Raw genomic sequence first — 13,533 nt, 5'->3', positions numbered from 1 at the left:
CTGCATACCTCACTGCTGAATATCACTACGGTCACCTTGATGTACGCCCCTTGGGAAGCTAGGCACCGACGCCAGCGCCTCGTCCTCCCGTCAAAGCCATTTTGGAACTCTTTTTCTGGAATGGCCATCAGAGCTGTTGTCGCATTACACTTGATGTCCTGAATGTCATCCAAATGTCTTCCTTTCAATATTTCCTTTATCTTCGGGTAAAGAAAGAAGTCACTGGGGGCCAGATCAGGTGAGCAGGGAGGGTGTTCCAATACAGTTATTTGTTTACTGGCTAAAAACTCCCTCACAGACAGCGCCGTGTGAGCTGGTGCATTGTCGTGATGCAAGAGCCATGGATTGTTGGCGAAAAGTTCAGGTCGTCTGACTTTCTCACGCAGCCTTTTCAGCACTTCCAAATAGTGAACTTGGTGAACTGTTTGTCCAGTTGGTGCAAATTCATAATGAATAATCCCGCTGATATCCGAAAAGGTGAGCGACATCGGTGCAACAAGTTCATGAACTTAACTGTCAGCCCCGTATTACAAAACTGCTGTGGACATTCACGCACAAATGTCTATATGGACTCATGCTTTCTTTCTCTCGGGGAAATATCTAAGAGTAGAGTGCCTGGACCATATGGTAGGCATATATTTAACTCTAAAGAAACAACCAAACTGGTTTCAGAAGTGACCCAGTGAGCAAAGGTATTGAATTGTGGGCAATAACTTTAAAGGAGCTTTGCCGGGAAAAAGACTTTCCTCCTACATTTGATCTTGTTCTTTCCCTCTCCGGTGGAGTGGCTTCTCCAGAAAATACTGGCATATGGAACCCTCTCGACCCAAATACCACTGCAAGTCCTGTGCTATGACACATCAGGTACTGCAGGTCACCTGTGCCTCTCTCAGCACTGCCACATTTGTATGTCTCGGGGGTGTCTTAGCTTCTACAATGTCACCTTGTAACACATACCAACAAGTGGCCTCTGGGATAGACACAATTCTGCTAATAAATTACTGAGTTCTTTGAATAAAAGATGGTAATCAATTAAGAAATATATTTGCTAGTATTTTCAATGCCAGACAGAAGCTCGACAACAAGCAGCCGCCAATCTGGGAGTGAGAAATTGGGGTTCCCAAGACATGCAAGGCTTTAGTCAAACAATATGACTGGTGGTCACAGATCAGAGTTCAAATTAAAAAAAAGAGGAAAATTAATCATCATTTAATAGATGGAGTTGGCAGATGGAATTGGCAGACAACCTTTTAGACTATCAGTCCACAGAAGGAAAGTAAGAGACCCCAGTGGAAACCACTGAGGCAGAATGAGAATGCTGGAGCTGACTAGGGATGTGATCGCTGGGTGCAAATCCAAGAAGCTCAACCGTGAGCTGCCACCTACCTCTTGGCCGAGGCTGGAGATTTGGCCACAATCACAGCATTCCTGTAATCCGGGATCTGTGACAGACAAGAGATCAGGGATTACTGCCAGGGCTCCACAGGCTGTTCACACCAACACTCAACAATCCATAAAAAGGAACATTGCAACAGACTGAAAAATGCCATCTGGTCCATTGAAAGTTTCCCAAAAAGAGAACAGTTCAAAGTAAATTTCTCCTTTGGAAAATGAAGAAATGCCTATCTAGGACACAATATTATCAAGCTATGAGCCTCACAGGCTTCTTATAAGAAAAAGCAGGGCTAATCAGTGATGGGTCATATCTACATCCAGCAAATACTGACAATGTGGTATAAAAAACGGGAAGTTGTCATTTCATAGATCAGGAATGATACCCATCCAATCTGAATCCAAGGTAAGTGTCAAATTCCAAATTAGTGCAGTCCAAACAAATGACTTAACATATCTCAGTCATATATTGAGGAAAAAAATTTGTTAAAGGACAATCAACCCAATGCTGTTTTATAAAGATATTAAGAGCCCTTAAAAGATAACTAAAATATCAGTCTGTTCTGGAGTCAATAAAGTTGAACATTTGAAGTGATCTGTGCTAGTGACAATTACAATTGAAGATATATCCATTATCAACGTCTGAGAGTTTAGAAGACAGAATTGTTTTTAAGCTGAGCAATAGTTTGTTGTTTCTGACTTTACCTTGGCAATATTTTCAATATTTCATGTTCTTGAAATTTAATCACAAACAGGGTCAAATATATGGTGATGGAAGGAGAACTGACTCTGGGTGGTGAACACACAATGTGAGATATAGATGACGTATGATAGAAATGGACATCTAAAATCTATGTAACTTGACTAAATTATCACCCCAATAAACTTTAATTTAAAAAAAGAAAAAGAAATTTAATCACTTCAATTCATTGAATTATATTATTTCATTCAAATACATCCCCAATGCTTTTTTTTCATAATTATGCTACATCAAAGAATTTTAATATCAGCACTTAACAGCTAGACCTTGTACAATGGCTAACACATAGGAAGCACTGAATACTTAGTAAACAAACAAAAAACTGATTAATTTGAAGAAGGCTCTATTATAGATATATCCAGCTAACCACATAAATCCTTACAGGAAAGCCTAACATATTCAACACTGTCAGTGAGTAAAGTATCAAGAAATACTTTCACTTAGGCATTTCCGCTAGAAGTCTTTCTGAACTGTTTTACGTACTTCCTTGCCTCTTCAAACATCAAACAGCACCAAATCCAGCCAACAGAAGAAATAAACCAGGAAACAATAAAGCAAATGAAAGGAGACTTTAAAAGAAAGGACTCTTCAACAAAAACAAGTCTAATTTTCTCCTCAAAAGTTAAAACAGAAAATCATAGAAAGAACAAGTTGTTATGAAAAAGAATCAAAAAGAAATCTAGGAGGTGAAAGGGATTATTGTCCAAATAAACTCAGTAGCTGACCTGTCATAAGCACAGCTGAAGAACGAACATGAGAGATGAGGCCAAGAAATTTTACCACAATGCACTTTATAAGAACACAAAACTTGAAGAAGAAAAAAAGTTAAGACTATATAGAAACTATATCCAAAATTTTCAACATATAATATGTTCCAAAAGGAAAAAAAGGGAAACAAATAAAAATAGAAGAGATGAAATACTCAAATTAAAGGAAAAAGCTTCCCAGAGAATAAGAGACTCACTGAGCATCTACTGAGATGAATGGGAAGAAGATCCACCTCACACACATCATGCTGAAATTCTAAAACCACAGCAAAAAGGTAAAACACTATTTTAGTGGGGAAAATTCTGTCCCCTCTCCCCAAAAAACACCCACATGAAAAGACGCTCAATCACACTAGAAATTAGGGAAGTAAAAAATTCAAATAAATGTACTATTGTTTTACCCATTAAATTGGCAAAATTAAGGGCATGGGGAAATAGGTATTGTCATATGTACTGCTACTGGGAATGTAAATTAATACAGTCCCTTCAGATAATTGCAATTTTTGTGATATCTATTAATATTAAATTTTCAGAAAATTGCAATTTTTGCAGTATCTATTTAAAAACTTAAAAATGTAGATACTTTCCAATCAAGCAATTCTATTTCTTCAGATATCTCAGAAAAATACTCACAGAAGTACTCAGAAAGGTAAGTACAAGAATTTTCAATGCAGCATCACTTAAATATAATAAAATATTTCAATTTAAAGAATGAAAAAATAAAACCACCTAATATCCAATGAAGAGGGAAATGGTTGAAAAAACTGGCTGTCTTAAACTTGTGCTTTAAACGTCTAAACATGGAGCATTTTAACTTAAATAAAATGAAAGATTCAGTTCTCCACTCACACTAGGCACATTTCAAAGACTCAACAGTCACCAGCCAGGTGGCTGGTGGCTACCACACTGGACGGCTGATAGAACATGTTCAGATCACAGAAAGTTCTATTGGACATCGCTGTTCCAAACTGAGGAATAGGAATACGTACTATGTAGCAATTGTAAGAAAGAAGTAAACCTATGTATCTTAGCTTGGAAAGACCTCCAGATACCAGCATGGGAAAGGAAGGAACAAGCTGCAGAACAACACAAACAATATGTTGATTTAAAAATAAGAAAATACCCACAAATCAGTATCTACAGCTATGTGTATATGGACAAGGAGGCAAAGATCTGAAAGGCTGCAGGACACAAAGCAATTGGTAACGAGGGCTACCTCTGCAGAGGGTTATGTCTGTATCTGAAGGAATACCTGTTGGCTCATTTGAGCCTGTTTCAGGTAGGAAATGTACGTGTCAGAACTACTATAGACAAACAGGCATTTCCCTACACTACCATTGCAAACATGAATTTCGTTTTTTAGAAAAAGATTACTCATTATCAAGTGGAGGGGAAAAACACACTACGTGTCAAGGAAGTTGACTTCCACACTCTGCGGTAACTTTCCCCTGAACCATTAAGGGACATCAGTAGGGCCACTTGTGGAATCGCACAGAAATTGCTCCACACCCCACATGCCTTTGCTATACCCCTACCCTTGGCCCTGGTTTTCCATTTTCTGCCATATCTCTTTTCTGCGATAATGAGAGTGGGTTGATATAAAAACACTAAGAACACGGGGATTGGGGAGGAGGCAGCAACTTAATCAGAAACAGGGTAACTCTAGAAGTTCTTATTTTAAACATTGATGAAATAAGATGGGCTTTCTCCATACACAACAAAAATGCAGTCCTCTTCATAATTTCCTGTAAAAACCCTGGTACAGACCAATGAAGTCTGATGCATGCTACAATGTCGATGAGCCTCAAAAGCATTATATGAAGTGAAAGAAGCCAAACACAAAAGGTCACATTTCGTAGGATTCCATGTATATAAAATGTCCAGAAGAGGCAAATCCACAGAGACAGAATGCAGATTAGCGGCTGCCAGGAGCTGGAGGAAAGGAGGAATGGGGAGGGATTACTTAACGAGTACAGAGTATTCTTCTGGAGTGACGAAGAAGTTTCAGAACTAGATAGAGGGGAGGGGTGCACAACATTGTGCAAGTACTAAAAACCACTAAACTGTGTTAAAATGGTATGTGAATTTCACCTCAATGAGAAAAATTTTAATGTCTGCTTATTAAGACTCCCTAAAAACATTAAAAGACAAGTTACGAAATGAGAGATACATGTGAAACAAATACTAACATATGGCTAGAATCAAGAATTAAACAAAGAATGCCTATAGCTCACAAAGAAACAAAATCACTGAAGACAAAAGACATTAAGCACCTTTGCACAAAAGAGGAAACATTTAAGAGATGTTCAACTTCTTAAGTCATCCGGAGAGAGATATCCATCCAAGTGACAAGATTTCATATCATGGCCATTCAACTGGCAAAATTTTTTAGTTTTGATAACGTAAGTATTGAAGCAAAGATGGATCCACAGGATATCTAATTCATGGCTGGTGGGAACGTGAGTTGGCATAACTGCTTTGAAAAAATCAAACACTCACACACCATACAACCTAGCAATTCCACCCTCGTACCACCAAGATGCACTTTTGCTTACGTAGCACAGGAGACACACAGGAATGTTCACAGGAGCACCATGACAACAGCAAAAACCTTCCGAATGAGCTGTGAGGACAGCTGCACGGAGAGCATCCTCAGGAGTCAAAATGGATGAACTGTGACACACAACATGGCCGAATCTCAACCAATGTCATGTCAAGTGAGAAATGCCCCAAAGACTACAGTTTGGTTCCTTTTTATAAAGTTTTAATATACACACATATTGTTTTTGTCTTTGAATCACATATATATCTGAATGATATAAAACACTATAAAAAGGAAATTGGGAGAAAGACGAAACAAGAGTCAGGATGATGGTTCCCTCGGGTGGGAGGAGGCAGGGGAATGGGGCGACGAAGGACCACGAGAGTGGATGTAAGTTATTATGACTATCTCAGATTACTTGCTGGGCAGTAGGATCACGGATGGTGACTGCTACGGGTGGATGGACAGAGAGGTAAGGTGGACGGGTGGATACGTAAAAGAGGGCCAGGACCACACATGGACCAATGACAGTGAGTTGTCAAGATCACGACTAGTCCAATTCTAGGTACCTGAGTCCAAAAGAAGAAAAAGCAATCTTAAGAGCTTCGCAAAAGAAATAAATTGCAGATTAAGAATTTTAAAATACACTTGAGTTACAGTTATAAAGTCAGTAATACTTTAAGCAGAATATATCAAGTTTTAATCCTTTACGGACAGCCCAAGGAAATAGAAACGTCTTTCAACCTTAAACAGAATGTTAAAATAAGCAAGTTTGAACTAGCTCACCTCTTCTTGAATATACTGTAGTAAAAAGGGAGATGCTCTTAAATTATCCACAGGAATATTGAAGAAGCCCTGAATTTCCTTCTGGTGTAAATCCATAGTAATCAGATGAGTTAGACCTTTCAAAATAGAGCAGACACAAACATATAAATAGTTTAATAAGCAGTTGCACTGTATGAAGTGTTATATAAACTACGATATTAAAAAAATTGGTATCATCAAAAAACTCAGCATCTTTATTTCTCAGATACTTTAGTACAAGATTGTGAGACAATAGAAAAAAATATCTATATTGATATAGATTATATATATATATATATATATATATATATATATATATATATATATATATATATATCTGTCCCCAGTTCCTGGCACAGGGCTCCTGAAACCCTTGTAAGTTCCTGAGTGATAAGAGCACTAGGTGCTTCTCTTGTTCTAATGAGAAGACTCTGGGTGGCTCCTGGGTGGGGGCTGGTCACCAGGAGACCAAGCCATGATTAGAAGCTGGAATTGTCAGCTCCACCCCCCCCACCCCACTTCTCCAGAGAGGGGAGGGGGGGCTGGAAATGGAGTCGATCATGCCTACGTGAGGAAACCTCCGTAAAATCCCAATAGTACAGGGTTCGGAGAGCTTCCAGGTCGGTGAACAGGTGGAGGTGCTGGGAGAGTGGCACTCCCAGAGAGGGCATGGGAGCTCCATGCCCTTTCTTCCCACATATGTTGCCCCTACACATCTCTTCCATCTGGATGTTCACCTGTAGCTTTCATTATTATCTTTTTGTAATAAACTGGTAAACAGTAAGCAAACCGTTTTCCTAAGTTCTGTGAGCTGCTCTAGTAACTTAATCGAACCCAAGGAGGGGATGGTGGGAACCTCAGATTTCTAGCTAATGGGTCAGAAAGAAGGACAGGTGACAAGTTGAACTTGTGATTGGCATCTGAAAGGGAGCGCTGTTTTATGGGGCTGAGCCCTTAACCTGTAGGATCCAACACTCTCCAGGTAGATAGTGTCAAAAAGTGACCTTATAGGACACCCAGCTGATGTCATGGAGAATTGCTAGGTTTAGGGGAAAACTCCTATACATTTGGTGACCAGGAGCATCAGAAGTGAAGTGTCCTGTATGAGTAGTAAATGACACACGCAGGAAGTAGAGAACTACAATTTTCCCTACTCAGATGAGAAAGACTGGGTGGTTTTTCTTACACAGAAATGCATGATTTTCATAACAATTTAAAGTCTTAAAATAGCAAAGATAATAGGAACAAAGGAGTATCTCTGATAATTATATTACAGCAAGTTATAGCTCCTTGAACTTTCCTGAACAGGCATAGCAAAGCCATATTAAGACAAATATTGTCTTAAATTATTAAGACAAACTGCACAGGCCTGCAATTGGAGAAAATGAAGAACTGTAATCCATGGCTCATTCAAGGACATTTGAAATGATCACTATAAAAGTATGAGGAAAATGCAATTGGAAAAATTTTAAAAAGCAAAACTTTCCCAAAACTGCAGGAAGTAAGCCAGGATCAAGGCTAGAAGAGAGGCAGAACCTTTCTGGAAGGTTCGATGTACAGAGTTTTCAATAGGGTATGCTTGTGAAGTTGCTGGGCTTTGGGTTTTATCCAGTTTTGTTTTATTTTTGCCTTCTTTGAAATGCTATAATAGAAAATTTATCCTATAGGAAGTGTCTGTGTTAAAAAGTAGTGATCCTTTTGTCCGTGCCAATGCTGTGACACGTGCCTTCTACAATCACATACACTCACTCTCATATACATCCTCAACAACTCTGAAGGTAATCTAGAAACAAGTGGGAGACACCTGTGAAAATGCACAACACAAAATAACACATACAGTTTGCAAAATATCCCAATCTGTCCTGGGAAAGGGAAGAAGCTAAAATAAACGTAGTTGCTGTGTTAGAACAGTCAGTTCTGATTGATGCCTTCTCCCCTTCTAAAAATGACTTACTACGATTATAACTTGTCAATTCAATATACTTTTTTTAAACAAAGGATTTAGGAAAAACTGAGTTGTCTCTTGTTACCTTTGTGTTTTCAGGAGTTGGGAATAGGACAGAATTCTCTGCACTGCTTTCTCATTATATTTAAAAGCTGTATTGCTATTTTTACCTGTTCAGCGCTCTAATTTAGTTAAAACAATGCTTTACAACTCAATTCAATGCTTTACAATACAATTGTTAAAACAATTTCTAAGGTGAAAATAAAACTGCCAGGCCCCCAATTAATTACCAAACGTCTGCCATCCTTACCAGCTTTGCACATCATTGAAGCCAGCAATTTAGAAACAATGGAGCCTCTTTTTCTCATCTTGCACTGTTTGCTGTACGGGAAGTAGGGAATCACACCGATGATGCTTTTGGCACAGGAGGTCTTACACGCATACACCATGATCAGAAGCTCCATGATGGTGGTGTTCACGTCCCTGTGACCCAAGAGACAGGAATCCCAGCGAGGAAGTTAAACACCTGGTAAAATCTCCCTGCTCCAACAAAGTGGCAGCAATGAGCTCCTCATGCCTCTACAAGACTTACGGCTCAAGGCGCAAAAAAGAAACAATTCCTCTGTTCTCAGGCCTCCCTCAGCTCACCCACATTCCCTCTCAGCCCACGATCCTACTTCCTTTTTCACAGAGAGAACTCGGAACAGATCTTCCACAGATTCCCACCACCCCACGACCTGCATCCTGCGAGCCTGCCCGATCTCAGCCATCAGTGAAAGATGGATTTCCCACGCCATAGTTACTCTAAAATCAGCCCTCCAAATTGCACACTAAGTCCCACCCCCTCTTGCCTACCAGGAGATATTACCTAGCAATTCTCCCCCCTTGTCTCCATCATCAACTTGTCACTACACTCCCACGGCTCATACCCAGCAGCCTATGAACACAGTTATTTCTCCCATTAAAATCAACAACCGGCGACCACTTTCCCCAATGCCCCATTCTTTGCTCCCCTGTGTAGCACACCTCAAGAGAGTTGCCTACACTCGCTATCTCCAATTCATCGACTCTCGTTCTCTCCCCAACACGTTCCAATCCAGGTCATCAGTGACCTCCACGTGGCTGAATCACACCGTCAGTTCTCAGTCCTTCTCTCTCCTGAGCCATCGGCACACGGCCCACACATGGCTGCTCACCGCTGACCCCTGCTACCCAGGCTCACTTGGTTCCAGGACTCCCTAACTGTTCTCCTGCCCTAGGTGGTTCCTTCTGCTGGTTCCTCTTTCTCCCCCACTTCTTGTCCCAACACTCATTCACTCGTCCTCTTCTATCTCCCCTCATCTCTTGGGCTTCTCGTCTAATTTTCTAAGTGCTGGAGACTCTCAAATTTCTAGCTCCAGTCCAAGCTTTTCATCTCCAGTCTGACAAACTCCTGCTACCTGACCATCCCACTTGAACGTCTGGTAACCCATCCCAACACTTAACACATTCCAGCTGGACCGCTCTTTGCCCCCAAAAGCCTGCTTCATTATAAAACCTTTGCCATCTGTGGATGGCAATACTGTTCCCTGTTTATTCACGACAAAAACCTCAGAGCCATTTTCGCTGCTCTCCTATCTGGAAGCTGAGGGTCTCACTCCACCGCCACTGCACTAGGGACTTGCCACTCTCACCCCTCAACCAGGTGACGGTGACAGACCGCTACCACAGGTTCTCTGCCCACCCCCACCCCCAGTCCCCTGTCCACACAGCAGCCACCTAGAGATTAAAATGAAAGTCAGATCATGCAGCCCACTGCTCAAGATCTAGCAATGGTTTGCCATTTTGCCCACGGCCCTACAGCGGCTCCCAGAGCCCCTTCGTGACCTGCCCCTCACCCCCACTTGTTGGCTTCCACTCCTACTCCAAAATGAAGGAGAATTAAGGAGATGGTTTTGGCTAGAGGAATAAGAAACTGACAAAAAGCAGGGGCGGAATAGTGTGTTGAAATAAATAAAAATAAGCAAAAGGAAATAGAAGAACATGAAAACGGGAAGGGTTACAGGGCCACACATCTGAAGTCCTGAATTCTAAGCCCAATTTGGCCTTCACTGCCTACTTATCCCGTCGGGTAACGCACACAGCCTCTCTGATTTATCCAAATGGACTCACACTTGTTTCTGGGGAGATAAAAGGACTGAAAACACGGAAGAGCCAGAAGCAGCCTAAGTTGTTCTGTGCTCTGCAGTTTCCCCACCCTGATGCTGGAAGGGCGAATGGGGGTTCTATTACCACCAAGAACCTCTACTCCAACAGAGTAACACACCCTCCCCCGCATTCTCTGTTTCTCTTTCTGTGGTTTGTTACCCACAGTCAACCACGGTAGGAAAATATTAAGTGGAAAACTTCAGAAATAAACAATTCCTAAGTTTTACATTGCACGCCATTCTGAGTAGCGTGATGAAATCTCTCACCATCCTGCTGTGCCCCATCTGGGACATGAATCATCCCACATCTATGCTGTATATGACACTTGTCCATTAGTCACTTAGTTAGCCATCTTAGTTATCATTAGTTATCACAGACAGAGAGAGGGAGAGAGAAAGAGACCACATTTATATAACTTTTATTACAGTGTATCATTATAATTTTCCTATTTATTACTGGTTATTATTCTCTCTTACTGTGCCTAATTTGTGAAGTGAACTTTATCATAGGTATGTGTATATATGGAAAAACATAGTATATACAGAGTTCACTACTCTCCACAGTTTTAGGCATCCACTGAGTCTTGGAAAGTATCCCCTATGGATAAGAGGGGGCCTACTATGACTGGTTACGTCCACCCTTCAAGAACACTGAAAGACCACATAAAAGTCAGCAAGCAGTTAAGTCAGAAAAATTAGCAGAGTAATAGATACCAATTTTAAAACTATCTTAATTCTTCCTATCTAGCTAGTTCTTTTTTTTTTCAAAGATTTTAGTGAGGTAGGGGAATAGGACTTTATTGGGGAACAGTGTGTTTTTCCCAGGACCCATCAGCTCCAAGTCAAGTTGTCCTTTCAGTCTTAGTTGTGGAGGGCGCAGCTCAGCTCCAGGTCCAGCTGCCGTTTTTCTAGTTGCAGGGGGCACAGCCCTTGCGGGAGTTGAACCGGCAACCCTGTGGTCAAGAGCACGCGCTCCATCCAACTTAGCCATCTGGCCCCCCTGGACCTCAGTGGCAGCTCAGCGGCAGCTTGTTGTCTTCATTCTAGCTGCAGAGGGCGCAGCCCGCTGGCCCATGTGGGAATCGAACCCGCAACCCTGTTGCCCAGATCTCACGCTCTAATCAACTGGGACACCAGTCCGCCCTCTAGCCAGCTCTTATTATTCTAAACACTCACCCAACTGAAACCCAGAAAGCAGTAACACTTCTGCTAGATAAGTACCTACTTTGAAACAGTTTGGATGATGAAAACATCTTTTCCCCTCACAGACTCTTGAATTTGTACTCTTGTTTCTGGCAGGAAAAGGAAATAAGAGGGGCGGGGTAAAGAAGGCATATGATTTATATTTTTAAAACCACACCAAAAAATGTGCATCATTCCCCATGTCATAAAATACAGAAACTGGAATTATTCCAGTTTCAGATGCTACAAAAGGGTAACAAGCATACTGCCATTGATCACACTTTTATACACGGTTAGTTACATGATATCTTTAAGTGGAATTACATTTCTGACTTGAAACCGGTAAACCTACCCTTCTCACTTCTTGTAAGCAGTAAGCACTGAACCAATCTGAACATAAGTATCTTTATAGGAAATAATATATTCATTCACTCAAGCAGCAACAATTAAGAACTTATAGGCACAAAATGTTGTAATAATGTAAGAGTAAAGATAAATAAAGTCCAATATCCCTACTCTCAAAAAATTGTGATTAGCCACAATGAAACAATTAAGACAAATCCAAAATGGAACAAGACAACCTCTTCAAAACGTCGATGTCATGGGAAGAAGAAAGAAAAGGTGAGGGATTGTTCTAGATTAGAAGAAACAAAGGAGACATGAGAGACACATCGCTTGAACAAGGAATCCTACTTTGAAAAAACAACCCAACTATAAAAGGCTCTTTAGGACAGCCAGGGAAATTTGAACATAGACTTGATATTAGATGATTAGAGAATTATCATTAATATCTTTAAATGTGATATTGGTAGTGTATTTATATAGGATAAAATCCTTATTCTTAGGAGATGCATGATCAAGTATTCAAGTATTCAGAAGTTAAGTGTCTTGACGTCTGCAACTTACCTCTACACGTACATACTCATATAGCAAAATGTTACCTGTCAACTCTAGGTGGTAGATATACACATGGGTGTTCACTGTACTATTCTTTCAACTATTTTATATGTTTGAACATTTTCATTAAAAATATTGGGGGGGGGGAAGAAAAACGTGTTTACAAAGGCACGTGGCACCATGGGAAGAAAATGAGTTTTAGTCACCGAGATCTGGATTCGAATCTTAACCCTGCTATCTCTGGGACCTGCTAACATCATCCCTGAACTCTGTTCCTCATAACCTGTAACAGGAAGGAATCCACAAATGCTAGTTCCCTCCTTCCTTCCCAGCAGACACCAAGTATTTTCTCTCCCCTTCTTCATGAACCTGGAGTGTGGACCAACCTATTCCTGAGCTGCCCACCGCCCTTCCAGACTAGACAAAGGACACCCTCCAATTCCCTTTAGCAGCAGAATCGTCTCCAAACGCTCCGTGCCTATTTTCTTCAATTACACTTTTTCCTACTGAAGCCACATAGGACAACTTGGAAGACTGGAAGGGAAGCAGTAATGGAAAAATAAATGGGGGAATAGAAAATTTGTGTCTTTTCATCAAAGTCGCTTGTAAGTTTCATGATATTTAAGTATTTGATAAAATCCTACCGTGGAAAAGGAGAAGGAACTAATATTTACTGAGTACCTACTATATCATGTGCCAAGAGCTGTGTTAGGCACACAAATTATCCATTGAATCCTCAAACAGCCCTAATTATTTGCAGTTTAGAAAGGTTAAATGACTTGTCAGGAATGAGATGTCTGACTCTCAAGCCCATGCAAGCTGCCCATTGCCCCAACTAGAATAATTTAAAATATCCACTACTACTAAAGAGTCCCCATAACGTTTCACATAGCGTGAAAACCTGCGGGGATTGTGTCTGAGAAAGACAAAGGGGTGTTAGGTGTCTATGCTCGAAACCTAACCTAAACCACCCTCCAATTACAAAACATAAATAACACACGCTTTTCACAACAACTTGAGGTGTTTCGGCCATGACATAAATCAACTCGCAAAAAGCA

General features: G+C 40.7%; 1 protein-coding gene across 4 annotated transcripts in view; it reads right to left on the bottom strand.

Moving 5' to 3' along the window:
* Positions 1-13,533, bottom strand: part of PRPSAP2 (phosphoribosyl pyrophosphate synthetase associated protein 2) — a 44,417-nt gene that overhangs the window by 17,254 nt on the left and 13,630 nt on the right. For 3 of the 4 annotated variants that reach the window (XM_081028322.1, XM_081028325.1, XM_081028323.1), the window contains exons 5-8: positions 11,622-11,688; positions 8,521-8,693; positions 6,248-6,363; positions 1,387-1,442 (exon numbers count right to left, since the gene is read on the bottom strand). In XM_081028322.1, the coding sequence (XP_080884448.1) occupies positions 1,387-1,442; positions 6,248-6,363; positions 8,521-8,693; positions 11,622-11,688 (412 nt within the window). The remainder of the gene's footprint in view (positions 1-1,386; positions 1,443-6,247; positions 6,364-8,520; positions 8,694-11,621; positions 11,689-13,533) is intronic. The other variant, XM_081028324.1, reaches the window with a different exon arrangement.

Source organism: Rhinolophus hipposideros (genome assembly GCF_964194185.1).
Source record: "Rhinolophus hipposideros genome assembly, chromosome: 20".
Taxonomy (NCBI): domain Eukaryota; kingdom Metazoa; phylum Chordata; class Mammalia; order Chiroptera; family Rhinolophidae; genus Rhinolophus; species Rhinolophus hipposideros.
This window is presented reverse-complemented; position numbering and strand designations above follow the sequence as displayed.